Raw genomic sequence first — 27,594 nt, forward strand, 5'->3', positions numbered from 1 at the left:
GGGCACCAGACAAGGATGCCCACTGTCCCCGCTGCTGTTCGCACTAGCAATCGAACCGCTAGCAATCGCGCTCAGGGCAGCAAAAAATTGGAGGGGGATCCGAAGGGGAGGTAGAGAGCACAGAGTCTCACTCTATGCGGATGATCTGCTCCTCTATATCTCGGACCCACAAAGCAGCATGGACGGAATCACCGCGCTCCTGAAAGAGTTTGGAGCCTTCTCGGGCTACAAACTCAACATGAGCAAAAGTGAGATCTTCCCATTACACCCGCAAGGGGGGGGGGGGGGCAGCACTAAAGGGGCTGCCGTTCAAACAAGCCCGACATAAATTCCGCTACCTGGGGATCCAAATAGCCCATGACTGGAAAGGGATCCACAAATGGAACCTCACCAGCCTGACGGAGGAAGTTAAAAAGGACCTGCAAAGATGGAACACACTCCCGCTCTCCCTCGCGGGGAGAGTTCAGACGATCAAAATGAACGTACTGCCCAGGTTCCTCTTCCTGTTTAGATCCATTCCGATCTACATCCCCAAGGCCTTTTTCAAAGCGCTGGACAAACTCATCATGGCGTTCGTATGGGGGGGTAAAAATGCTAGGATCCCAAAGAAGGTCTTACAAAAAACAAAAACCAGGGGAGGGTTAGCCCTCCCGAATCTACAATTCTACCACTGGGCAGCAACAGCCGAGCGAGTAAGGGGATGGATCCAGGAGCCAGAAGCTGAGTGGGTGCGTGCGGAGGAGGCCTCCTGCATGGGAACCTCCCTCCGGGCCCTCGCCACGGCAGCACTCCCATCCCCACCCAAAAAACACTCCAGCAGCCCAGTGGTGACAGCCACCCTCCAATCCTGGAACCAACTGCGGCAGCAACTTGGCCTGACCAAAATGTCGAACAGGGCTCCCATCTGCAACAACCATAGGTTTAAACCAGCACTGACCGACGCCACCTTCAAAAGGTGGAGGCAGGACAGGGGGACACTGACAGTCAGGGACCTATACACGGACGACAGGATCGCAACACTGGACGAACTGACAGAGAAATTTCAGCTAGCTGGGGGGAACGAGCTACGGTACCTGCAGCTCAAAAACTTCCTACGAAAGGAGACAAGGACGTACCCACAACCGCCACGACAGACACTACTGGAAGACCTACTGGACGCAAGTATCCTAGAGAAAGGGAACTGTAGTGACATGTATGACCGACTGGTAGATAGGGACGACACCGTACTGGACGCAACAAGGAGGAAATGGGAGGACGACCTGGGGATGGAGATCGGGTGGGGACTCTGGAGCGAAGCACTGCATAGGGTCAACTCCACCTCCACGTGCGCAAGGCTCAGCCTGACGCAACTAAAAGTGGTACATAGAGCCCACTTAACAAGAACCCGTATGAGTAGGTTCTTCCCGGAGGTGGAAGACAGATGTGAACGGTGCCAAAGAGGCCCGGCCAACCACGCCCACATGTTCTGGTCTTGCCCCAGACTCGTGGAGTACTGGACAGCCTTCTTCGAGGTAATGTCCAAAGTGGTGGGAGTGAGGGTGGAGCCATGCCCGATAGTGGCGGTCTTCGGGGTTTCAGAACAGCCAGATCTATTCCTGGGGAGGAGGGCGGATGCCCTTGCCTTTGCCTCCCTGATCGCCCGCCGTAGAATCCTGTTTGGCTGGCGGTCAGCAGCACCGCCCAGAGCTGCGGACTGGCTGTCCGACCTCTCGGAATCTCTCCAAATGGAGAAAATCAAATTTGCCATCCGAGGGTCGGACGACGGCTTCCACAGAACGTGGGAGCCATTCATGCAACTGTTCCGGGACCTATTTGTGGCCAATGTACAAGAGGAAGAATAGTCGGGGGAAGGTAGCGGGAGGGGGGGGGGGGGGGGCTACAGGTTCGTTACGGGGGTTCGATGGCTAGCTAAGGCCCAAAACCAAGCTAAATAAACATGTTGAGGGGGGGGGGGGGGCGCAGTTACTACTACGAAGATGCTTACCTGTAAATATGTATGTTAATTTTTGCGTGTTTGTTTTTGTTTGTTTTTTTTTTTTTTTTTTTTTGTTTCTCTCTCCTAACAATTTGTAATTTGTTCAATATAAAATACGAAAACTGAATAAAAACATTTATAAAAAAAAAAGATATGAACAATGGTTTTAATCTACTTACTACAGAGCCAGCCTGTTACCCGTTGAACTCTCAATGAACTGTAGGCTGGCTCTGGACAAGGGTATTTATACAGTAGTCCAGGGGGAGGAGTCGTGGGTGGAGCCAAGGGTGGAGCCCTGTACAAACTCCTGAGCATTCCCAGAGCTACTCCCCTAGTGGTTGGATAACGCTACTGCGCTTACAATGGTATTGGTAAATACAGTGTGAATTACTAAGTTACATTCACCACATTCATCCCCTGCAAAAAATCAAGTCCAGCGGGGGTGGTGGTTTACAAAGTCCAGTGGTCGAGCTGTCCGCTGTGATCTGCGGAGCACCGGGGTTGCAGCCTCTTGCGGTGGCTGGATGGGTGTTGTGTGCTGGGGTACGATGGCGGACTCCAGGGAGGGCTGTGTCCGAGCTTCATACTCTTCTGGTTCGACCGGGGACTGGGGGCGCGGGTGCACGGAACTGGTGGAGCGAGCTCGTGGGCTCGGGAGCGCGAGGGGGTGGCAGCATGGGGTGTAGGGTGAGGGGTCCTTCTGTGGGGGTAGAGGGGGCGCTGGATCCGGCGGGTGCCAGATCCCGGAGGGATACAGTGTCCTGACGGCCGCCAGGGAACTCGACGAAGGCGTACTGGAGGTTGGAGTGGAGCAGGCGCACCTTCTCAACAAGGGGGTCGGTGTGCCCTGACGTGTTTCCTCAGAAGTACAGGGCCCGGCGTCCTCAGCCATGCTGGGAGTGAGACCTCCGTGGTAGTGCCCCTGGAAAAAATGAAGAGCCTCTCGTGATGGGTCTGATTGATCGCTGTGCATAAGAGGGACCTAATAGCGTGGAGCGCGTCTGGGAGGACTTCCTGCCACTGGGAGACTTGGAGCTTTCTAGACTGGAGGGTCAGTAGGACCGTCGCGTTCTCCCTCTCCACCTGCCTGTTCCCCCGGGGTTGTAGATGGTAGTCCTGCTCAAGGCAATGCCCTTGTCGAGCAGGTACTGACGCAGCTCGTCGCTCATGAAGGACGAACCCCGGTCGCTGTGCACGTAGCTGGGGAAACCAAACAGGGTGAAGATGCTATGCAGGGCCCTAATGAATGTGTGGGAGGTCATGTCGGGGCACGGGATAGCAAATGGGAAACGGGAGAACTCATCTACGACGTTTAGAAAGTAAACGTTCTTGTTAGTTGAGGGGAGTGGCCCTTTGAAATCAATCGCGAGGCATTCAAAGGGCCTAGAAGCCTTGACCAGGTGGGCCCTGTCTGGTCTATAGAAGTGCGGATTGCACTCCGCACAGTTCGGGCAGTCCCTGGTGACCGCTTTTACCTCCTCGTTGGAGAGAGGCAGGTTTCGGGCTCTGATGTAGTGGGCGAGCCGGGTGACCCCCGGGTGCCAGAGGTCGTTGTGGATGACTTTCAGTCGGTCAATCTGCGCGCTGGCGCATGTCCCGCGGGTAGGGCATCCGGAGGCTCGTTGAGCTTCCCGGGTCGATACTTAATATCGTAGCTATAGGTGGAGAGTTCGATCCTCCACCAAAGAATTTTATCATTTTTTATTTTGCCCCTTTGCGAGTTATCAAACATAAAGGCAACCGATCTTTGGTCGGTGATGAGGGTGAACCTCCTACCTGCGAGGTAGTGCCTCCAGTAACGAATAGCCTCCACAATGGCTTGTGCTTCTTTCTTGACTGAGAAGTGTCGGAGTTCTGAAGCGGAGAGGGTCCGGGAGAAGAATGCGACTGGTCTCCCTGCCTGATTTAGTGTGGCTGCTAGAGCTACCTCTGAGGCGTCGCTCTCAACCTGAAAGGGGTGGATTCATCCACCGTCCGCATGGCCGCTTTGGCGATGTCCTCCTTGATGCAGTTGAAGGCCTGGCGTGCCTCAGCTGACAGGAGAAATTGTGTGTCCTTAAAGAGTGGGCGGGCTTTGTCCGCATATTGAGGGACCTACTGGGCGTAGTAGGAGAAGAAGCCCAAGCACCATTTGAGGGCCTTGGGGCAATGGGGAGGGGGAGTTCTAAGAGGGGGCGCAAACGGTCCGGGTCTGGGCCCAGGACTCCATTTTCCACGACGTAGCCGAGGATGGCCAGCCTGGTTGTGCGGAAAACGCATTTCTCTTTGTTGTAGGTGATGTTTAATTTCTGTGCCGTCTGGAAAAAAACGGTGGAGGTTGGCGTCGTGGTCCTGCTGGTCATAGCCGCAGATGGTGACATTGTCCAAGTACGGAAACATGGCCCGCAGCCCGTACTGGTCCACCATTCTGTCCATTGCTCGTTGGAACACCGAGACCCCTTTAGTGACGCCGAAAGGGACCCGGTGAAATGGAAGAGGCGGCCATCGGCCTCGAATGCCGTGTAGTGGCGGTCCTCTGGGCTGATTGGGAGTTGGTGGTATGCAGACTTCAGATCCACAGTGGAAAAGAGCCGATACTGGGCGATCTGATTTACCATGTCTGCAATCCTGGGGAGGGGAATACGTGTCGAGGAGCGTAAATCTATTTATGGGCTGACTATAGTCGACAACCATTCGGAATGTTTCCCCGGTCTTAACGATCACCATCCGAGCTCTGCAGGGACTATTGCTGGCCTCTATAATCCCCTCACTGAGTAGCCTTCGGACCTCTGATCTGATAAATACCCTATCCTGCAGGCTGTATCGCCTGCTACGAGTGGCTACAGGTTTACAGTCCTTTATGAGATTGGCGAAGAGAGGAGGGGGGAGATTCGCAGCATGGCGAAGCTGCAGATAGTGAGTGGGGGCAGGGGCCCGCTGAAGCTGAGGGTGAGGCGCTTAAGGTTACACTGAAAATCTAGGCCTAATAAGAGTGGCGCGCAGAGGTCGGGCAAAACGTAGAGTTGAAATTTTGAGTAGCTAGCGCCTCAGATTGTGAGTGTCGCGGCGGTGCGCCCCTGGATCTGGACAGAATGGGAGCCTGAAGCGAGTGAGATAGTTTACCGCACGGGGAAAACGGGGAGCAAACAGCGTCATACCAGGTCTGCGTGTATGAAGCTCTCAGTGCTCCCGGAGTCGAAAAGGCATGGCGTGTTGTACCCATTGATTTGGACCTCTGCCATCGAATTTCGCAAATGCTTCGGGCGTGATTGATCCAGGGTGACTGCGCCGATTGCGGGCCGCGTGACGAGCGCCCGGGGAGGTCGTACCCTTCCGATGAGCTGTCCGAGCGTGGAGATGCAGGTCGGGCCCGTGGATCGCACGTGGCAGGCGGCGAGGAAGATGGCGTCCAAGATGGCGGTCCCCATGAGTCGCACGTGGCCAGCCGTGTGGCGGAGGTTTGCCAAGATGGCGGCCCCATGGATCGCACGTGGCGGGAGGAGGCGGGGTTGGGGCATAGGCCGCAGCGTTTCAGGCCCCGCGGGCCTGCGGGTGGGGGGAGCGATTACTTCGTGCCGCTGGGGAGTTGGAAGCTGGGGCCATTTTTGCGAGGCACACTCTTGCGTAGTAGCCTTTCCGCCCGCAGCTGCTGCAGGTCGCGTTGCGGGCCAGGCAGTGCTGCCGCGGGTGCTGATTCTGGCCGCAGAAATGGCAGGCTGGAGCAGCATAGTGGCTGGCTGGAGCAGCATAGTGGCTGCCTGGGCAGCATGGTGGCTGGGCGGCCGCGTGGCACAGGCCTGGGGGAGTCGCTGGTCGGGGGCCCATGATTGGGTCATGGGGTCCGCGGGGAACGAGGTGAGGCTGCGGAAGGAGACCTCCATCGTGGTAGCAATTTCCGCAGTTGTTTCTAAGTCTTGGGCCCCCTTTTCCAGCAGTCGTTGGCGCACATAATTAGACCTGAGGCCCGCTACAAAAACATCGCGTACAGCAAGTTCTCTATGTTCAGCCGCGGTAACCGCTTGATAGTTACAGTCATTTGATAGATTATTGAGCTCTCTGAAAAATTCGGCGAGTGATTCTGTAGGCCGCTGGCAGCGAGTCGTGATCACATGGCGTGCGCAAACTTTGTTAATGGGCCTTACATACATCTTATCGAGTATCGCTAGCGCTGCAGTATATAAACCGGCCGAGTTTAGTTGTGTAGAGATTCTGTGGCTCACCCTTGCATGCAGTAGACTTGACTTCTGTTCCTCTGTTGTTTCGGCTGTGCTCGCTTCTGCCAGGTAGGCCTTAAAGCACCGCAGCCAGTGGGAGAAGATTTCTTTTGCCTCTGCATCCTGTGGGTCGAGTTCCAGGCGTCCAGGCTTGAGGGCTGATTCCATGATCAATCCTGACTGTTCTTAAGTAGATTAAATTGATGGAACCATCAATTCACTAGACACGTGCTTTAAGATATGAACAGTGGTTTTAATCTACTTACTACAGAGCCAGCCTGTTACCCGTTGAACTCTCGATGAACTGCAGGCTGGCTCTGGACAAGGGTATTTATACAGTAGTCCAGGGGGAGGAATCGTGGGCAGAGCCAAGGGTGGAGCCCTGTACAAACTCCTGCGCATTCCCAGAGCTACTCCCCCTAGTGGTCGGATAACGCTACTGCGCTTACAATGGTATTGGTAAATACAGTGTGAATTACTAAGTTACATTCACCACACACAGAGAACGGTGGAGGCAGGGTCATTAAAGAAGAAGGTAAATTCTCAACTAACAAGTGAGTTGAAGGGTATGGGCGGCAGGTAGGAAAGTGGTGTTGAGGCCACAATCAGAACCAACAAGATCTTGAGGGACCGAATGGTCCACCCCTGTTCCTTATTCATTTGCTCATGTCTTCGTAACATGTTTTTGTTCTGATTTTTGCCTCCACTGGCTGCAGAGTAAGTACAAGATCTGATCTGGTTCTCAGTTTTATTCCCCACTTGGGACATGATACTTTATGGCTTTGTTATATTTTTGCACCTTACATTGTAGGATGATCTGTGCAGATAAGGTTACAAATTCTGTGACACCATTTTGCGACTAGAAGTCTGGTGGAGTAAAACCTCTGCTCACAGCTTTACCTACAGATCCTACTGCGGTTGGGATTGTTTAAATAACAAGGGTAATGGTGGAACATTTGTATGTGGGCACCATGTAGGCCAAGATCAATTTTATGCTGTGCAGTATGGCCTACAGTAGAACAGCACCAAAACCCACCCCATAGTACTTGAGGAAACTGATCCATTACCTTGCACTGAGCCTCTGACACTCTTCTATGATTTCTACAGTACGTGACTTGAATTTATTTTTCAAATATTTATTTCCCTTTTTAAAAAAGTTTATTTTAGATCTTACATTTTCTATTGCTTCCATTGGAACACTGAAATGAAGGATGCTTCCATGACCTCAGGACATTCTAAAGTGCTTTACATCAAACAGAGTACTTTGGAAATGCAGCCTATGTTGCAATATAGGAAATGGGGCTATTGAGGACACACCGAGGTCCCACAAGCCACAGTGTGATACTGAGCAGTTCATAAGTTTTAGTGATGTGGTAAAAATATTGGGCAGGACACCAAGAACTCTGCTGCTGCTCTTTGGAATAGTGCCACGGGATCTTTTACGTTTACCTTCAACATTTCATCCAAAAGACGACTCCTCTGACAGTGCAGTCTCAAGTGAGACTTCATGACCTTTTGCCTCTGTGGCAATAATGCTCCAAATGACTTATAGTTAACACACGTCAGTGACCTACTTCTTGCGTTATAAATCAATATCTGACTGATGTGGCAAATGTCATCACCAGTAACTGGAAAGGAACAGATACCAGAGAATACGAGAATGACATTCACCACCACATACAGAACAGCTCTCAAATAGGTCTCGGCCTATATGCTGTTTTAGCTGCATAACATGAGGTAGAAGCATCGAGTATGCTGGCAGCAAGTGCACATATATTATTAGCCAAAAATGCTCCTTGTTCCACAATAAGATTGGCATCAAAAGAGGCATCCAGGACCCAGGCCTGAAACGGAGGTTAGGTCCTGTGCAAATTAAGGCTTAACATCTCTTTGATGACCGAATTACCAAATTGATTTGACCTGACTGTAGTCGGTGGCAAATCCTGTAACTTAATACAATGTTACGCAGGCACTTACTAGCGTTAACAAATCAATTGGGAAAATCTTTTATTTTTAACCACAGCAGAGATAAACAGGAACTGCTTTAAATATATACATCCTGCTTTCTACAAGTCGAGGACAAAAACATCTTCCTTAAGTGATAATGAACAGAATGCACATATTTAAATTCAGATGGCGAGATAACCACGTGGGTTTTGTATAAGTGAATAGTTCTTACATAAATAATCCAGATAATTTCACTAGATATGCAGAATTGCTTCACCATTTGAATTTTTTATTCATAATACAAAACGGGCAACAGTTTTACCTGTCACCTGATATTTATTTCACCCGAAACCAATTTCAGTCATTTGATTTTTTCCCCCCCCGTGATGTAGGTTGTGCAAGCATTAAATTTAAACTAATATATGTAACATCGCTGTGGATATTTAAACACTTTATATATGTCATTTTATGTGCCCCAAAGATTTCACAGAATTGCTACAGCACATGGGGAAGCTATTTGGCTCATTTTGACCCCCCTCCTGACGTACTTTTGGAAAAATGGAGTACAATAAGCATACACCTCAATGATCAGGTTTGGACCTTGGGAGAAAAGCTTGTTTCTGCTAAGCTTCCAGCCCATTTTTGCACTGCTGATATTTCTAGTCTTACTAGAGGGGGATCTCGTGAATAAGGCCAGTAATGATGTGGAGGTGCCGGCTTTGGACTGGGGTGAGCACAGTAAGAAGGCTTACAACACCAGGTTAAAGTCCAACAGGTTTATTTGGAATCACTAGCTTTCGGAGCGCAGCTCTTTCATCAGGTGAGTGAAGAGATAGGTTACACAAACACAACATATAAAGACAAATTCAATGATACAGGACGATACTTTGAATGCGAGTCTTTGCAGGTAATTAAATGTTTACTTAAACAGATAGTGCGACTGGAGAGAGGGATAATCACAGGTTAAAGAGGTGTGAATGATCTCAAACCCCAGAACAGTTGGTAGGATTTCAGAAGCCCATGACAGATGGTGGGGGATTAAATGTAGTGATACATGAATCCAAGGTCCCGGTTGAGGCCGAACTCACGTGTGCGGAACTTGGCTATCAGTTTCTGGTCAGCGATTCTGCATTGTCATGCAGGCTGAAGGCCCCTTTGGAGAACATTTACCCGAAGATCAGGCTGAATGCCTTTGACTGCTGAAGTGTTCCCCAACTGGAAGGGAACATTCCTGCCTGGTGATTGTCGCACGATGTCCATCACCCCGGAAGTGCAGAAGGTTTTATTTTAGGCAGGCATCATGATCGGCGCAGGCTTGGAGGGCCGAAGGACCTGTTCCTGTGCTGCACTGTTCTTTGTTCTTTCACTGATGGGATGAATGATTCCTCTGGCTAATATTTCATTATCACCACCATGCAAACAGATGGAAATGGCAGGGGTGGCAGCACATTTATGACTCTTGGACATGCCCGCCAACTGAAATATTGCGCGAGTGCATGATAACATCGGTTCGCATGCCTGACGCTTTCTTGAGTGATTTCATGTGCTTTCAGGTGGGGTGCATGTCTGCCTGAGGAATGTAAAATTCTGGCCAAGGTATATTACATGTACTTGCTCCCCTTTATCTACCCTACTAGTTACATCCTCAAATAACTTTAATAAATTTGTCAAACAAGATTTACCTTTAATAGAACCATGTTGACTTGTTCTAAGTGTATTGATGAGATTTCCTTATTAATAGATTCCAGTATTTTCCAAAGATCTGGGGGGGGTGAATTCTCAATTCAATGCTGCTCCAATCGGGATTCCTGATCAGACGGAGAATGGAGTGTTGAGGGAAAACAGGTTTGATGCAGTTGCGATACTCCGATCTCCTGTTGGCATCCTCAGCGTGCTACCTGCTCAGTGCTGGATGCAAATCAAGCATTTAAATCAATGTTAATGTCATTAGCACCTCAAAACCTGAATCTCCATCCGTCAGTTATGCTCCGACCCCACAGCAGGGCTTAGTGCAAGTTTTCCCAGGCGCAACAGACCCCGAGGTGGGTCAAGGGAGTCAGAGCACAACTGAGTTGCCCCCCCCTAAAGTCCATTGGAAAGCCTCCCACCCCCCCACAATGCAAATCTTGACTGCCCCCTGACAGGTAGAGGCATCTTCTCCCCTGATCTGGGAATAATCTGTCACCCCCCGCCACAGCACACATGCATGAGGGTGATCTGACTCCCATCAACCCACGCAAATCCCCTCATCAGACCCCTCATTGGATCCCCAATCAGGGAATCCCTTCCGTCACCCCTGCCTGAAAGCTGAAGAGCAGTCCAGGCAGCAGAGATAAGATGCACTTTTTTTTTTACTTACCCTTCACTAATATCTGCTGCCACAGACAAAAGTGTTTAACGCATCAGCTGTTACTAGTGCTTCCTTCAAAGGGCTTCATATCCTGCAACAGCCTTTGAAATGCAAATCTTCCATTCAATTTCACAGAGCAATACATTTCACTAGCCAGTGATTGGCAGTTTTATTTGTCCAGACATAGCTGCTTAGGCGTTTGTTTAACTCTCCTTTCACGCTTGACTGCATCTCAATTGCCTTGTTTGATGTTAACCACAATGTTTTAGCTCTTGTTATGATTGACAGCTCCTCACCATATCAAAAGGAGTTAAGTACTTTCTGCTGATAAAAGGAGGAAGTGAAAGCACTTAGCTCCTTTCCATGTGGTGAGGAGCAGCCAATTATAGCAAGAGTGTTTATTAATTACAGAATTGTTATGGCACAGAAGGAAGCCATTGTTGCCCATAATGCCTGCATCGGCTCTTCAATAAGCATTACGGCTTATTGCAATTCGCCTGCCTTTTCCCCATTCCCCTGCATATTGTATCTTTTCAAGTAATCACCTAATGCCCTTTTGAATGCTTCAGTTGAACCTGCCTCCAGCACACTTCCAGGCAAAACATTCCAGACACGAACCAGCCATTGTGTGAAACAGTTTTTTATGACATCACGCAAGAGCCATAGGATTATTATTGGGGATAAATATAACCCTAGATCCTGCAAGGGCATGAGACTGAAGGCTTTGTTAATGGCCTCTGCCATTCTCGTCGGCTCGGTACTCCACAAACCTGATGGTAGTGGCAGCCCTGAGGTTGTGGGGACAATGGAGGTAGCACATAGGACTGGAGGGGGTGTCGATGTAGTCACCAATCTGTGACACCCACCGGTTCGCCCCCGGAGGGCTGGACGGGGGCTTTAGGAGGTGGCAGCGTGCAAGGATCGAGAGATTCGGAGATATTTTTATTGAGGGGGGTTTTCTGAGTTTGGAGGAGCTAGAGGAGGAGTTTGAGTTGCCAGGTGGGACTGGGTACCGGTACTTGCAAGTGCGGGACTTTGTTTGGAGGCTGGTCCTGGACTTCCCGCACCTCCCACATTAGGGCTACAGGATGTCAAAAACAGGGGCTGGGGAGGGGAGGGTCTCAGAAATATATAAGGAATTGATGGAGATGGAAGGGGTTTCAATGGGGGAGGTGAAGAGGAAGTGGAAGGAAGAGTCAGAAGTGGAGTTGGAAGTTGGTTTATGGGAAGAGGCCCTGAGGAGAGTCAATGCATCTTCGTCGTGTGCCAGGCTCCGCCTGATCCAATTTAAGGCGGTCCATAGGGCTCATTGACTGTGGCCTGGATGAGCAGGTTTTTTGAGGAGGTGGAGGATAGGTGTGGAGGGGTTCTGCAAATCTTGTACATATGTTCTGGGCGTGTCTGAGGTTGAGGGGCTTTTGGCAGCCCCCCCCCCCCCCCCCCCCCCCCCCCCCCCCCCCCCCACCCCTCTATTGACACTCTGGGTAAGTATACCTTAAATAGAGTCTTGTCAATCAGATAGAAAAAATAATTAGTAGCCAGTGTTATCTGAACAGGAAGACTCCAAACTTGATCCACACACCTGAAACTGAGGGGAGTTTGCCAATATCAGTCAGGCAAGCAGCGGGGAAACAATGGTCATTACAGCCTCCAGGCCAAACAGCATAAACATCAGCAGATTATTTGTGATGTGCTCTGAATATGTGTGTGTGGATGATATGTACATGTAATATTGGCCTTGGCTTTAATATTTAGCCTGCTGCTTCACACGGTCTTCAGTTCACATGTCTGGAGAAGTGGAAGAATATCCAGCCTGTTAACATTTTTTCAGAATGTCCAATGTCTTAAGGAAGAATACTTTATGAAACATAATTTTCTCCTTATTTTCAGGATTGCAGGACCAGAACTAACAACACCATCTTTAGAAACCCTTTATAGACCTGCCAATAACTCTTTAACACTTTTCTCTGACGTTGAAGATAAAAAAAGTAATCCTTCATATCAGATGAGTATTGCTAAAACTAAGAGAATAAGAATTTACCGGGATTAACAGTGCCATCTGCCTGATTCCATTCTTATATCTCTACTCATAGCCAGAGTATCACCTGCAATGATTATTCTTTTCACTCTCATACTGTTACCCCTGGTGTCCCCCAAGGATCTTTCTCAACCAAACACAAACATTCAATGACGTCATACAAAAATTATATTAGTTTCCACAGTGCTATTAGGGCGGCACGGTAGCACAGTCGTTAGCACTGTTGCTTCACAGCGTAAGGGACCAGGGTTCAATTCCGAGCTTGGGTCGCTGTCTGTGCTGAGTCTACACATTCTCCCTGTGTCTGCGTGGGTTTCCTCTCACAAGTCCCGAATGACGTGCTTGTTAGGTGAATTGGACATTCACAATTCTCCATCAGTGTGGTTTGTGGAGATAGATAAGGTGCAATTGCTTGGGGGGGGGCTTGTATGATTCAGGCCTGTATGAGTGCGTTTTTCCCAGAGATAGAGGATGTATGCGAGAGATGTAGGAGGGGGCCGGCGAATCACACTCACATGTTTTGGACATGCACAAAGTTGGGGAGTTTCTGGGCAGCGGCTTTCGAGACACTATCAGAAATAGTGGGGATGTGGATGTCTCAGTGCCCTCTGGTGGCGATGTTTGGTGTTTCAAACCTACCGGAGCTTCTGGAGGGGTGGGGGGCTGATGTCATGACTTTCGCCTCGCTGATTGCCCGGCAGCAAATCTTACTGAGTTAAAGATCGGCAGTGCCGCCTGGGGTTACCATTGATAGAAGATGAACTGGACTAGCCATATTAATACTATGGCCAAAAGCAAATTACTGCGGTTGCTAGAATCTGAAACGAAAGAGAAAATGCTGGAAAATCTCAGCAGGTCTGGCAGCATCTGTAGAGAGAGAAAAGAGCTAACGTTTCGAGTCCAATGGCTCTTTACTGTGGCTAACAGGGCAGCTCAAAGGCTAGGAATCCTATGGCAAGTAACTCACCTCCTGACCCCCAAAGCCTGTCCACCATCTCCAAAGCATACATCAGGGGCAAAATTCTCCGACCCCCAGCAGGGTCGGAGAATCGCCTGCGGCCGCCGAAAATCCTGCCCCCGCCGTGGCAGAGATTCTCCGCCACCCGGGAATTGGCGGGGGCGGGAATCTCGCCACGTCGATCGGCGAGGCCCCTGTGGCGATTCTCTGGCCCACGATGGGCCGAAGTCCCGCCGCTGGGAGGCCTCTCCCGCTGCCAAGGTTTGAACCACCTCTGGTGGCGGCGGGATCGTAGGCGCGACCGGGCCCCCGGGGTCCTGGGGGAGGGGGGGCGCGGGGCGATCGGACCCGGGGGGGGGGGGCGCCCCCACGGTGGCCAGGCCCGCGATCGGGGCTCCCCAGTGAGAGGGCGGGCCAGTGCCCTGGGGGCACTCTTTCTCCTCCGCCGCCGCCACGGCCTCCACCATGGCAGAAGAGAAGCGCGCCTGCGCCGGTGGTGACATCAGCGGCAGCTGACGTCACCGCCGGTGCATGCGCAAACCGGCGAAGGCCTTTCGGCCAGATCCGGCGCCGGGCGGCGGGCCTGAAAGGCCGCTGGCGCCGGTTTTTGCGCCAGTCGGCGTGGTGCCAACCGCTTCGGCGCGGGGCTAGCAATTCTCCGCACCTTTGGGGAGGCCCGACGCCGGAGTGGTTGGCGCCACTCCCCTACGCCGGGACCCGCCGTCACGCCGGGTAGGGGAGAATGCCGCCCCAGGAGTATAATGGAATACTCTCTACTTTCCTGGATGAGTGCAGCTCCAACAACACTCAAGAAACTTGACAACACCCAGGACATAGCAGACTGCTTGATTGCTACCCCTTCCTCATACATTCAAACCCTCCACCACCGACAAACGGTGGCAGCTATATGTACCATATACGGCAGTAACTCACCAAAGTTCCTTAAACAGCATCTTCCAAACCCATGACCACTGCCATCTAGAAGGACCATTCAGCACCTTTATTCTCGTGGTGCTTTACAGGAGCATTAGAAAACTACATTTGACTTCATAGATTATCATAGAATCCCTACAGTGCAGAAAGCTGCACCGGCCCTTGTTCCGAAAGAGCACCCTACCTCGGCCCAATCCTCCGCTCCTATCCCCATAACCTCACCTACCTTTTGGGCAATATTAGCATGGCAATTCACCTCACCTGCATATCTTTGGACTGTGGGAAGAAACTGGAGCACCCGAGGAAACCCACGCAGACACAGGGAGAAAGTGCAAACTCCACACAATCACCCGAGGTCGGATAACCTGGTTCCCTGGCGCTGTGAGGCAGCAGTGCTAACCACTGTGCTACTGTGCCTCTCATCCTTATGTGCCACATAAGGAGTTAAACGGAAGGAGGAATGGGGCAGACTGCTATGGGGCATTAGAATAGCCAAGCTAAAGGTAACATAGGCACGACTGAGGGTTTCAGCAGCAAGTGGACTGAGGCAGGGATGAAGTCAGCTGATATTCCAGAGGCGAAAATTGGGGTTTTGGCGGTGGTGTGGATATGGCGTCGGAAACTCACCTCAGATTCAAATATGACACTGAGGTGGCAGCAAACAGTCTGGCTCAGCCTTAAAGTTTGCTTGGTATAGGGATGGAGTCTGTCGATAGGGGACAGATTTTAAGGAAGGTTTCAAAGACAATGGCTTCAGTCTTCCTAATTTTTAATTGGAGAACGTTTTGTAAAATGCAAAATGTCAGGTAAACAGTCAGATCATTTATAGACATCAGAGTAGTCAAGAGAGGTGGTGGTGAGGTAGAGCTGGATATCATTAATAAAAAATAATCTTTATTAGTGTCACAATTTGGCCTACATTAACACTGCAATGAAGTTACTGTGAAAATCCAGTAGTTGCCACACTCCGGCACCTGTTCAGATACCCAACACTAAGGGAAATTTTGGACACTTAAGGGCAATTTAGCATGGCCAATCCACCTAACCTGCACATCTTTGGACTGTGGGAGGAAACCGGAGCACCCAGAGGAAATCCACGCACACACGTGCAGACTCCGCACGGGCAGTGACCCAAGCCGGGAATCGAACATGGGACCCTGTAGCTGTGAAGCAATTGTGCTAACCACTATGCTACCGTACTGCCCAAGCCTATGTTCCCTACCTCCTTATAATGCCCTTCCACACTATTGAAGCCCGCAGCTCAATGACCAAGGGCTCAACAGCCAACACAAACAACAGTGGGGACAGTGGGCATCCCTGCCTTGTCCTCCTATACAACCTAAAATACCCTGAATTTGTTACGTTCGTCCACACACTCGCTGTGGGGATGCATACAGCAACTGCACCCATGAAATAAATGTCGGTCCAAACCCAAACTTCCTCAGGATCTCGAACATTCTACCTGATCAAAGGTTTTCTCTGCATCCATTGATATGATAACCTCCAATGCTCTATCCCTTGACGGTACCATTACCACATCAACAGCCTCCTGATGCTTCTTGACAACTGCCGTCCGTTAACAAACCCATCTGGTCCTCCAAGACCACATCCGGCAAACCCTTCCAACACCTTAGCCAATACCTTCACATCTGTATTCAACAGGGAGATGTGCCTGTAAGACCCACACTCTGTTGGTCCTTATCCTTCTTTGGGATCAAAGAAATAGAAGCTTGCGCAATTGTGCCAGGCAATTCGCCCTGTGCCAATGACTCATTATACATTCCAGGAGATGGGGCGCCAAATCTGCCAAAAATTATTTGTAAAATTCTACCGGAAAACTATTCAGCCTTGATGCCTTCCCCGATTGCATTAATCCCACACACTCCATTATCTCTGCAAAGTCTAAACAAAGCCCCATCTCCACATCCTCTCCCTGGGGCTCAGATCTATACAATCGCCAAGGCCTTAAATGCAAAATGATTTTTTCCGTTATCATCACCAACCCACCTCCTGCCTCCCTCACCCGCACCCATGCAGCTGCCTGCAACCTCAACTGATAGGCTTGCTGCCCACTAGCCTTCTCCCCATATTCATACTGAACCCCCCCCTCGAGCAACGAAGCAGATCCACCTCCTTCACTGACATCACTAGGTCACACTGCCCTGCAGTTTCTCCCATTCAGCCAGCAGCTCCCTAATCGGGGCCACCGAGTACCTCTGATCCACCTCTACAGTAGCATCCACCAACCTCTGCCTCTCCTCGCTCTCAACTTTGTTCCTGTGGGCCTTATAAGATAACCTCCCCCCCGGACCAATGCCTGCAATGCTTCCCAGAATGTGAAGGAATTAACCGCCCCATTCCGATTAAACTCCACATAGTTCTTAATCACTAACTCCACTTTCTTTCAGAAGTTTTTATCTGCCAGAAGCATTGAATCAAACCTCCACCCTGGTCTCTCTGCCCGGCCCGATTCAAACTTCACGTCCACATAATGCAGCGCATGGTCCCAAATCACTATCCCTGCAAATTCCGCCCCGTGACCTCTGACAGTACTGAATTCCCCACCACAAAAAAATCAATACAGGAGTACACCCAATGAAAATGGGAGAAGAAAGAGTACTCCCTCTCTCCCAGATGCCTAAACCTCCATGGGCCCATACTCTCCATCCTGATCCATAAATACCCCCAACTCCTTTGCTATCCCCCACCTGACCATTGACTTGGGTCTACACCTATCCATCCCAGGGTCCAGCACACAATTAAAATCGTCCCCATTATCAGCTGATGTGAATTCATGTCTGGGTTGGACGTTAACAGCTTCTTGACAAAGTCTGCGCTGTCCCAATTAGGTGCATTTAAGTAAAACTAAGCCGCCCCGCCAAGACCTCGCTCACCATCAAAACTCTCCCCCCTGGTTCCCGCAGCTCCCTGGCCACCACAAATTCCACCTTTTTACTGAACAGGATTGCAACCTCCCTTGACTTAAATCAAACCCCGAATGGAACGCTTGCCTCACCCATCCCTTCCTTAACCACATTTGGTCCTTCACCTCCAGATGTGTCTCCTGAAGGAAAACCACATCTGCCCTCAAACATTTTAGGAACGTGAACATCCGAGACCATTTAACCGGACCATTTAGACCTCACACATTCCACGTTACTCACCGGGGGTTACTGGTGCCCCACCCCCCTCCCCTACCAAGGTCCGCCATCCCCACCGAGCACAGCTCCCGCCCAAGCATCCAGCACCCCTCTAGCCTGGGCCCACCCAAAATGGCCACCTCCTCCATTCTCTCCTAAACCCAACCAGAAAGTAATCTATGTCCCAAACCTCCTCCCTCCCTTCCCACTCCCCAGGCTACCCGCTGCAGCCCTTTCCACATTGCTTCTATTTACTAGCATTCCCTGCTCGCATGGTGGCTCCCATCTGGAGATCCATACAAAGGACCCCTCCCAATCAACCTCTCCCCCACTCTGTTTCCACTGCCTTACCCTTTCAAAATGTCCCTCCCCAGTGCCCTCTCTCTCTCCGCCCCCCCCGCCCCCCAATCATTGCCCCCACCCTCTCGCTCGAGCAGGAGTACACAACCCAAAACTCTGTTGCATTCCCTCATGGACCCAAACCAATGCAAAACCAACAGGTGCAAAAAAACACCAAATATTGTATATACACATCACTCTATAAAACCAATACAAGAACCAACATGTGCAAGAAAAAAAACAACATATCAATCAGAAAACTTATATATACATAAAAGTCATAAAACAGAAAAATTCCCAACGATAACCCTCCCTCAACCCATGCTCCTTGACAAAGTTTCCGTCTCCTCCAGCGTCATAAAGTAATGCTCCAGGTCCTTGAAAGTCACCCAAATTTTGGCCGCGTACAACACCCCAAATCGGACCTTGCTCCGAAAGAGCACCGCCCTGGCCTTATTAAACCCTGCTCGCCATTTGGTCAGGCTGGCATGAATGTCTTGGTAAATCCAGATCCAATTCCCCTCCCAGCTACAGTCTTAGTTGCCTTTGCCCACCTCAGAAACTTCTCCTACTCCTGGAACTTGTGCATACAAAGGCACAACCACCACCCGCGGCGGCTCCTCGGCTTTCAGCCTCTGTCATCATGACCGATGGGCATGATCCATCCATGACCGATGGGCATGATCTTCTTAAACATCCCTGCCTTGATCAGCTGCTCAAAAACCTTCAAAGCGTAGCCATTGGTACTTGTTCCCTCCACTCCCTCCAGCGGACCTACAATATGCAAATTCCATCTTGCCCTCAGCACCTTGCAGGCCTCTCCCTGCATCACCATCTCTGCCTCCAGTGAATTGATCCAGTCACTACTGTCTGACACCGCCCTTTCCACATCTCAGATCATCACACCTTGCAACTCCAGGCACTTCTCCAGCCGATCTAGTAGCCCCGTGAAGAGGCTAGGCTTCAATGAAGTTACTGTGAAAAGCCCCTAGTCGCCACATTCCGGCGCCTGTCCGGGGAGGCTGGTACGGGAATCGAACCGTGCTGCTGGCCTGCTTGGTCTACTTTAAAAGCCAGCGATTTAGCCGAGTGAGCTAAACCACCCCCTTGATAAAGTCCATCAACTGCTCCACGGGAAGTGTTGCAAATGATTACGACCCTTCCCCCTCTTCCATTTTCTCTATTGATGCTGAACCACATGTAGTAATAATAATAACCTTTTATTGTCACAAGTATGAAGTTACTGTGAAGAACCCCTAGTCGCCACATTCCGGCGCCTGTTCAGGTAAACTGGTACGTGAATTGAACCCGCGCTGCTCGCCTTGTTCTGCATCACAAACCAGCCATCTAGCCCAATGAGCTTATCCAGCTCATGTCCTCCAACTCCTGAATTAGGGCTTTCACCAACTTTTGCCGGGTATGATACCCACCAACTCTGGGGAAGAAACCAACACCCTCCACTCACTTTGCACTTTTTGCACAAAAAGCACCCATTAACTGTGTAGGAGGGGCCAAAACTGTACTTTTTATCCCCTTCACCATTTATGCATTTTTTTATTCCCACACTCCAAGTGATCCTTGACCCTACTCAATTCAGATTGGCTCAAAGCGCATAACCGGAAATCTAACATGGCCTCAGTCCCGATCTTGCCGGTTTTGAGAGTGTACCTGTACTTCCTCTTCAAACACTGACAAGCTTTTTAAAAAAGTTCTGTCTCAATTGAATTTACCTTGTTACCCTAAACCATAGAATACACATCAACATACAGTTTGCTTTGCAAATTTCTCTGATTATTGTATTCCCAAACACAGATGACCTAACCAACATATTCCAGACCATCACAGATGTAGCTGAATGACCTCTACACATTCCATCACCCTTTTTATCTTTGGGGATGTACTTGCCTTCGGTTCACTTACCACAATACATCCTAGGCTCAGTAGAAAGCTGTTTAAACACATCCTGTGTTGGTCCCACAGGCTACACAGGATATTGCATTTCTCCGGATGTAAGGGCTCTCATCTCCACAGTCTCTTCCATTTTTTTCCCCACTCCCTGTTGCCACACTACATTCATGGCCGAAGTTACAGTTAAGTAGGCGATTCCCAGACCCCTATCAATAGTGGTTTGAAATTGGCTGCTGAATTGACCATTCATTATTTTTTATTTTCTTCCTTGTTAAAATTATCTGGCGTCTGCTTAGCTGGTCTGGAAGGCAGATCAAAATATACATGACCGTATGGTTCATATCGCTCAGAATGATCCCAGGCTTGAACCCTAATCTGTATTGAGCTAAGTGATCTCAGCTGAATAGTGGGTGAGTGTCTGTTGAAGCTTTCAATTGACTTGCGTATTGTTGTAAAAAGAAACATTTTGTTGAAACCTTTTGTCTTGGCATCATCAGGACATTCACAAGATTGCCAAATGTAAAGAGAACAGCGAACTGTCATGTATAAGAAGAGAGTACTGATTGGTTGGCAAGTGGACTCTGATTGGTTGAGGTGTTACTGTGGATAATGCCCAAGCTGATGGTAAATGACAGTTATCTGCCACGCATTGTTTGAAATTTAAACGAGGCAACTTGCCTCTAGTCGAGGCATTGCCCTGAGGAATAAATCACTGAATGGCTGTCACTTATTTTGTTTAGCTGAAACAGGTGCAATGTGTATACATGTTTTTTTCTGTCTGCAAGGACTTGCATATCAATAGCAACGCTGTGGCCATGTGCTTATTTGACATTGTTAGCCTATTCACCAATCTTCAATGCAAGCCATAGATATTTGCGCTGCAACACCAGATCATGGCAATCTAGACCCGCCACCATTGCGGAATCAGTGCTCATTGAACTTAGCAATTTGCGCAGTTGAGTTGAGACACCATGTGTACTCAAATAGGTGGGGTTGCCATGGGATCACTTTGAGGCCCTGGTCTCGTCGGCAACTTTGTTGGATTCCATGAGGAACGTGCCTCTGATGAAATGACACTCAGTCTCCTACATCTTGCATATTTCTGAAATGTGCATGATATGTTTGCTGTATTTAAATCTGCAGCTGCATGGAATAATTTTCTAACATATCCTAATAAGCTCCCTCCTGCACTCAAATCTACCCTTTCCTTGACAAACTAGTTGAGAAATTTGCTGGGGGTTCTGTTCTACAATCTACCATCAGCCTACCTTCACTGGTCCATATATCTTTTGGGATTCTTACAGTTCTTGTGCTTTAGATTGGCCTTATTGACACTACATAAATAGAACCTGAGCCATTTGCTCACCATGCAAGCTTGATGCTAAAGTAGGACACATCAAAGGCATCCTGCAGGATAATGGCTATCCTGATCAGATCATTTTGCATTGTTTATCGTGCAAACTCATGAATGGGCTGAAAGCCATTACATTCGGCACTGAAGAGTGCCTAGTTTACCTTTGATTATCCTGAAAGGTCAAGGTATTTCAAACATTTGAGCAATAAAGCTAGCTGTTTAACATTGCTACTATGCCGTATCGACACGAGTGGTATTTGCCACTAACCGGAGGCTGCTGTCAAGCCGAAAAGATATTCTACCCATTGCACAAATAAGTAATGTGGTGAATTTCAGTGCCAGTGTGATGCTAGGTATGAATGTCGTGCACCCCAAAGACTGGCGGATCATATCAAACAGCATGCCCCTCCTGCTGTTCACAACAGGCAAGGTACCAACAAAATCAGCCTGTGCTTGCAAAACACAAAACATATTGTCCAACATTTGATGTGATTCTGCAATTGTACATTTGCTGAATAATCCTCAGTGCACTAAGAATTACGCTGACAACCAAGTCAAGATTATCAGTTGGACTTGCAGTGTGCTGCATTTGCTTGTACTGCATTTGCTTGTTAATATACAGGGCCTGGTTCTTTGCAGACATAAAGAACACATACACACATTGTGCCCTGTTTCAGTTAAACAAAATAAGTGACAGCCATTTGATGGTTCATTCCTTAAGATAATGCCTTGACGAATCAGAACCACACTGCTTGGTTTAAGTTTCAAACAATGCTTGGCAGTTAACTGACAGTTACCATCAACTAGTGCACTCCCCATGGCAACACCTCTACCAATCAGACTCCTTTTTCCAACCAATCAGCATTTTCTGAGAGGTGTAAATTATTGTTCCTTTAAATTTAGTATTCTTGTGAATTGTCCTGTTGAGTGTAAGATGAAAAGTTTCCAGGTTCTATATTACCAAACGACCATTCATAGATCGATGTGACTTCATCGACCAGATTTTCGCAGAGTCAAAGAGAAACTGCAGCATTTAAAATTTGCATGCGACACCCTGATCTGGAAGTCCTGTCCCCCAGTTGTAACAGATCCCATTTTGCCAGGAGCAGAAAGGAAGTGGGTTATGACTCCCATGTGGGAAACACAGGGCTGGATTCTCCATTTCGGCGGCTAAGTGCCGGCTCGAACGGAGAATCCATGGGAGGTTTGCGTGGAAAAAATCGGTGTAACCTCTCACCAATTCTGGGACTGGTGAGGTGCTAGCACCGGTGCCAGATGAACTCCTGGCTCCCATGCCGAAATTGGCCAGAGAAAGGCCAGGTCCCTGGCCGCACATGCGCACGGCTGACGAACAGCAGCGGTTGCGCGTACAACATAAAAGTCATAAAACAGAAAAATTCTGTGGGCACGAACCGCCATCTTCTACCCCACAGGCCACCCCCTGGCCAACACCCACCAGTTTCCCCAGCCCTCACAGAAGACCCCCCGGGCCAGTGGCACGGATCCTGGCAAAGTGGCGGCGCTGGACACAGTCCGCAGTCGCCAGGCCGGGTTCCCGACTGCTGAGACCACACGTGTCTCACGCCATCGGGAACTCGGCCCATCGAGGTTGGAACATTGCAGAAGGGTCAGCCGGTGACGTGCCAATGCCATTTCAACGGTGTGCGGCATGCGATGCGACAACGCCATTTCCGAGGAGGCGACCCCGATTTGGGCGTCGAAGTCAATTCTCCGTCCAATCGCCAACTACGAGTTTGGCATTGAGCAAACAGAGAATCATGCCCAATAACTCAGTAGATCCATTTGAACATGATTGCAGGCATGCAAATGTAATTGCAAGAAAGGTAGACATATTTGGGAGACAACAACACACTCAATGACTTTGGAGATGAGGCAGTAGTTTAATAAAGACAAAGGAGTCAAAAGTATTTTTTTATTGAAGGCTGTAGTGAAAGCAGTCTTACAAAGTACAGTAGCTGAGGAGAGGGAACTATTTACAATAAAAATGGAAAATGTTGGAAATACTCAGCTGGTAAGGCAGCATTTATGGAGCGAGAAACAGTGGTAATGTTTCAGATCAATGACTTTTGTCAAAGCTGTAGGTCTGAAACAGAAACTGCTGGAAATGCAGAAAAAAAGATGAATATTTCACAGGAATGATTATGTGTCACACCCAAAATGTTAAATCTTTCATTTAAGGTGTTGGCAGATATGTGGGAAGTTACTTTAACGTAAGCCAATGGAAAATAAATTCAAATGGCTGTAATACAACTGATCCAATCCTGTCTGTTTCCTGCAGGCTGGATTAGGTTAAAATGATCTCCAATACATTTCCACCATTTTCTTTTCACAGTTCTGAATTCCAGCATTTATTATGCTATCGTGACAATTAAACAGAATGAATTTGGGATCATCTTAACTGAATTGTTATTGTTTGCTGGCTTGCAACACAAAAGTAACTCCCAATTATTTTTGTAATTTGAGCAAAGACGTTCTGTAACTAGCTGCGCATTACCTGAGCTGGGAGTATTTGATGGTAACATCAGGGCCAGACTTTCAAAGTGGGGCAGGAACCTGACACCTGGGTGAATTCCAGGTCCCAACCCCATGCCTCATACTGCGTCAACCACGCAGCATTATTTTCAAATAACAATGCCCTAATTGGACCAACGATGTGCTTGGCACTCAATTTGTGGTGCCAGCTGCCTCCAGGGGGAGAGAGATGCCTGACTGGCATTAGCATGAAACGCAGGAGGCAGCCACGAAGGGGCATGCTGCTGCCTTGCTGAAAAGCGCAGCTCCTTAAAGAGCCAGCAGGATTAATGCTTGATACTGAGGGCAACTGGGCCAAACTAAGGTAAAGCAAATGTTCCACTGCAGATTATTGGAAGGCCCAATAACTTTCAATTTTAATGACAGAACTTTTCTTTCGTTCCACGTGAACCTGAAAGCTGTGCATTAATATGCACCAGACTCTTTGGACTCACCAAAATCAGCATTAGAAATTGCAGTACCAACCTCCTCAGCCCATTCACAACCTCCAAGAGATGCTGAATGAACCATTAATTGGTGGCAAGTGGGTTCCCTGTCAACACTGAAAATCTCAGATTGTCCCACGCACGTCGAAATTCTGACACAATCTCAGGGTCACAATTGTCAAAGCTCACCCCAACAGGGTGCCAACCCTGCCAGCGTTAGAAAATCTGACCCCAGCTGTCTGAAATGTCAAAGTTTTCTATTACTCTGGGTTTACATTCTTATCTTTGTAAGAACAAAAACAACTGCCAAAAAAAGTTCCTTAGCTGGTGCTTATAATATTGGCTCAGGCTTTTGAAATAGGAGGACAGGATTACATTCATACTGCACTTTTCATTACCGCAGGTTGAAGCAAAGTGCTTTACAGCCAATCAATTACTGCTGAAATAATGTTTGGTAATGTAAGCAAGGAAAATACAACAGCCAAGTTGCATGTAGCAAGGCCCCACAAACAGCATTTGGATAAATGATTAGATAATCTGTTTTAAGTTATGTTGATTGAGGGGTAAATATTGGTTAGTACACTGCTCTTCTTTGATTAATACTATGGGATATTTTATGTCCGCTTGACAGGGCAAGATGGGACCTTTGTTTTTTGTATTCTAAATTTTATTTTATTTTTTGAAAATAGTTTAACATTTTATATATAATACAAAACAATGCAGAACAATAGAACCCCCCCCCCCCCCCACTCTACCAACCAACATCTCAATAACTCAAAGAATAGTCCCCCCATCCCTACCCTCCACCCAACACCCCCTCCCCCTAGGCGCTGATGGTAACCAAGTCTTTAAAGTGAAGAATAAACAGACCCAGTCTCTTGTGGAACTCCTCAATCACCCCCCTCCCGCCAAGGTAAAATTAACCTTCCCTTAATACAGGAACTCCATCAGGTCCCCAAGCCACACTGAGGCACTGGGCAGAGAGGCCGACCTCCACCCCAACAGGACCCACCTGCGAGCAATCAGCAAGGCGAAGGCGTCTGCCCCGGCTCCCGTCTGCAGCTCTGGCAAGTCCAACACCCAAAATATGCCCCCCCCCGGCTCCAAATCCACATGCAAGATGACTGACATGGTGCTGAAAAACAACACCCAAAATTTCTCCAATTTCAGTCAGTACCAGAGCATATGTTGGCGGGACTTCTCCCGCACCTCTCGCAAGTGTTGTTCACCCCCTCAAACAGCTGACTCATCCTCAACCTTGTCTTTTACGCCTTGTGCACCTTTAACAGTATTAACCCAGCCTCACACACAAGGTTGAGGCATTCACCTTCCTGAACACCTCACTCCACAGCCCCTCCTCCAGTGCCATCCCCAGCTCCTCCTCCCACTTGGCCTTAACCCCCTCCAGCAACGCCATATCCTCCTCCAAAATCTTCCCATAAATTGCCACGATGACCCCCCATCTCCAACAACATCAACGACAACACCCCCTCGAACAATGAGGAGGGAGGTGTCACCGGAAACATTGGGAAAAGCTTCCTTGCAAAGTCCCGCACCTGCATATACCTAAAGGCCTCCCCCCACAGATTCCCAAACTTCTCTGTCAACTCTTCCAAACTTGCAAACCGCCCTTCCAAAAATAAGTCCTCATTTCCATCATCCCCTGCTGCTCCCATCCCCGAAACCTAACATCAGTCTGGCTAATTTAAACACATGATTCTCTCGAACCGGCAACAGATTCAACCCAGCCTCAAACTTAAAATGCTGCCGAAATTGCCTCCACATTTTCAGCATGGCCACCACCACCAGACTATCCGAGTATTCCCCTGGGGCAAACGGGAGCGACGTCATTGCCAGCGCCCACAATCCCGACCCCTTACAAGAGCCTGCCTTGTTCCTGACCCACATTTCCTCCCGCTCCCTATCCCAGCCCCTTCTTGGTGTTCGCAGCCCAATAGCAATACATCAGATTCGGAAGAGCCAATCGCCCCCTGACTGTCACCCTCTCTGAAACACTACTTCTGAATCCTCGCTGCCTTACCCGCCCATAAAAACAATAAAATCAACTGTTCCACCCACATAAAAAGCACCTTCGACAAAAAGGACCAGGAAGCACTAGAATAAAAATAAAAACCGTGGCAAGATATTTATCTTTACCGCCTACACCCGGCCTGCCAATGATAGGAGGAGGCTGACCCATCTCAACAAATCTGCCTTGACCCTACACACCAGGCTCATAAAATTCAATTTACGGAGCAGGGCCCAATTCCGAGCCACCTGCACCCCCAGGAATCTGAAGTGAGTGGTCGCCACACGTAATGGCAATCCCCCCAAGCCAGCTCCCACCACCAGAGAGGAAACCACAACTGACTCGCTCTTTTCCAAATTCAATTTGCATCCCGAAAAAGCCCCAAATCACCTGAGCAGCCCCATTATATCCCCCACCGTGGGACCCGGGTTAGAAATATGCAACAAATGATCATCGGCATACAGAGACACCTTATGCTCCACCACCCCCTCGCTATCCCCCTCCACTTATCCGAGCACCTCAGCGGAATGGCCAAGGGCTTTATCACCAGCGCAAACACAAAGGGGGACATGGGACCACCCCAATCTCGTTCCTCTATGCAGCTGAAAATGTCCCAAGTTCACCCCATTTGTACAAACACTCACTTTCAGTTCCTTATATAACAATTTGACCCACGCCACAAACTTAAGCCCAATCTCAAAATTCTCCAACACCGCAAACAAATAACTCCACTCTACTCGATCAAACGCCTTCTCCGCATCCAGCGCCTCCACCACCTCAGGCTTCCCCCTGCTCTGAGGCGGAGAGCACCATGTTTAACAAGCACCAAACATTCAAGGGTAACTGCCTACCCTTTACTAACCCCATCTGATCCTCCCCAATCACCTGCGGAAGGCACTCCTCCAACCTAAATGTCAACACTTTGGCAAGTATCTTGGCTTCCATATTTAACAGGGGTAATGGCCGATACGCCCCACACTCCGCCGGGTCCTCCAGTGGACATCATCCAATTACCACAACTTTACTGGAGACCATACATATAACATTTTTCCCCAAAACCCGGTGAAAAGGGCCAGAAAATGAAAGCTTTAGCAGGAGCCACCCAACGTGTGACCTCCGCCTACATGTCGCCACCAAAAGTCCCCGGAACCTTGGTGTAATGTCTCAATTTTTTTTGTGGAAGATTTAATTTGTTTGAATTCATGTTTATGAAAAATATTATTCTTGCCACAGAGAGGATCCAGAATATGGCTGCTGTCTTCATCAACCGTGGATGTAAAGCAAGAGCACAACCTGTAACTCCACTAGCAAAACCACTTAGACTACCAAAATGGAGTGAAGAGGTGAACCAGGACATGGCATTCGCTCACTCTTGCTCATAAACTGTTTTTCCTTCAAAGTTGTTCAAAGCTGTCACAGATACTTCAGGGTGACAGTACTTGTAAAATGTCT

At 49.0% G+C, this 27,594-nt stretch overlaps 1 protein-coding gene across 6 annotated transcripts in view; it reads left to right on the forward strand.

Moving 5' to 3' along the window:
* The window catches only part of LOC119964664, an 88,777-nt gene that overhangs the window by 13,838 nt on the left and 47,345 nt on the right, over nucleotides 1–27,594 (forward strand). For 3 of the 6 annotated variants that reach the window (XM_038794435.1, XM_038794434.1, XM_038794436.1), the window contains 2 exons: nucleotides 12,356–12,453; nucleotides 27,376–27,485. In XM_038794435.1, the coding sequence (XP_038650363.1) occupies nucleotides 12,356–12,453; nucleotides 27,376–27,485 (208 nt within the window). Of the gene's footprint in view, nucleotides 1–12,355; nucleotides 12,471–20,077; nucleotides 20,192–27,373; nucleotides 27,486–27,594 lie in introns of those variants that run through there. The other 3 variants (XM_038794439.1, XM_038794438.1, XM_038794437.1) reach the window with 3 other exon arrangements.

The sequence above is a fragment of the Scyliorhinus canicula genome, chromosome 4, assembly GCF_902713615.1.
Source record: "Scyliorhinus canicula chromosome 4, sScyCan1.1, whole genome shotgun sequence".
Taxonomy (NCBI): domain Eukaryota; kingdom Metazoa; phylum Chordata; class Chondrichthyes; order Carcharhiniformes; family Scyliorhinidae; genus Scyliorhinus; species Scyliorhinus canicula.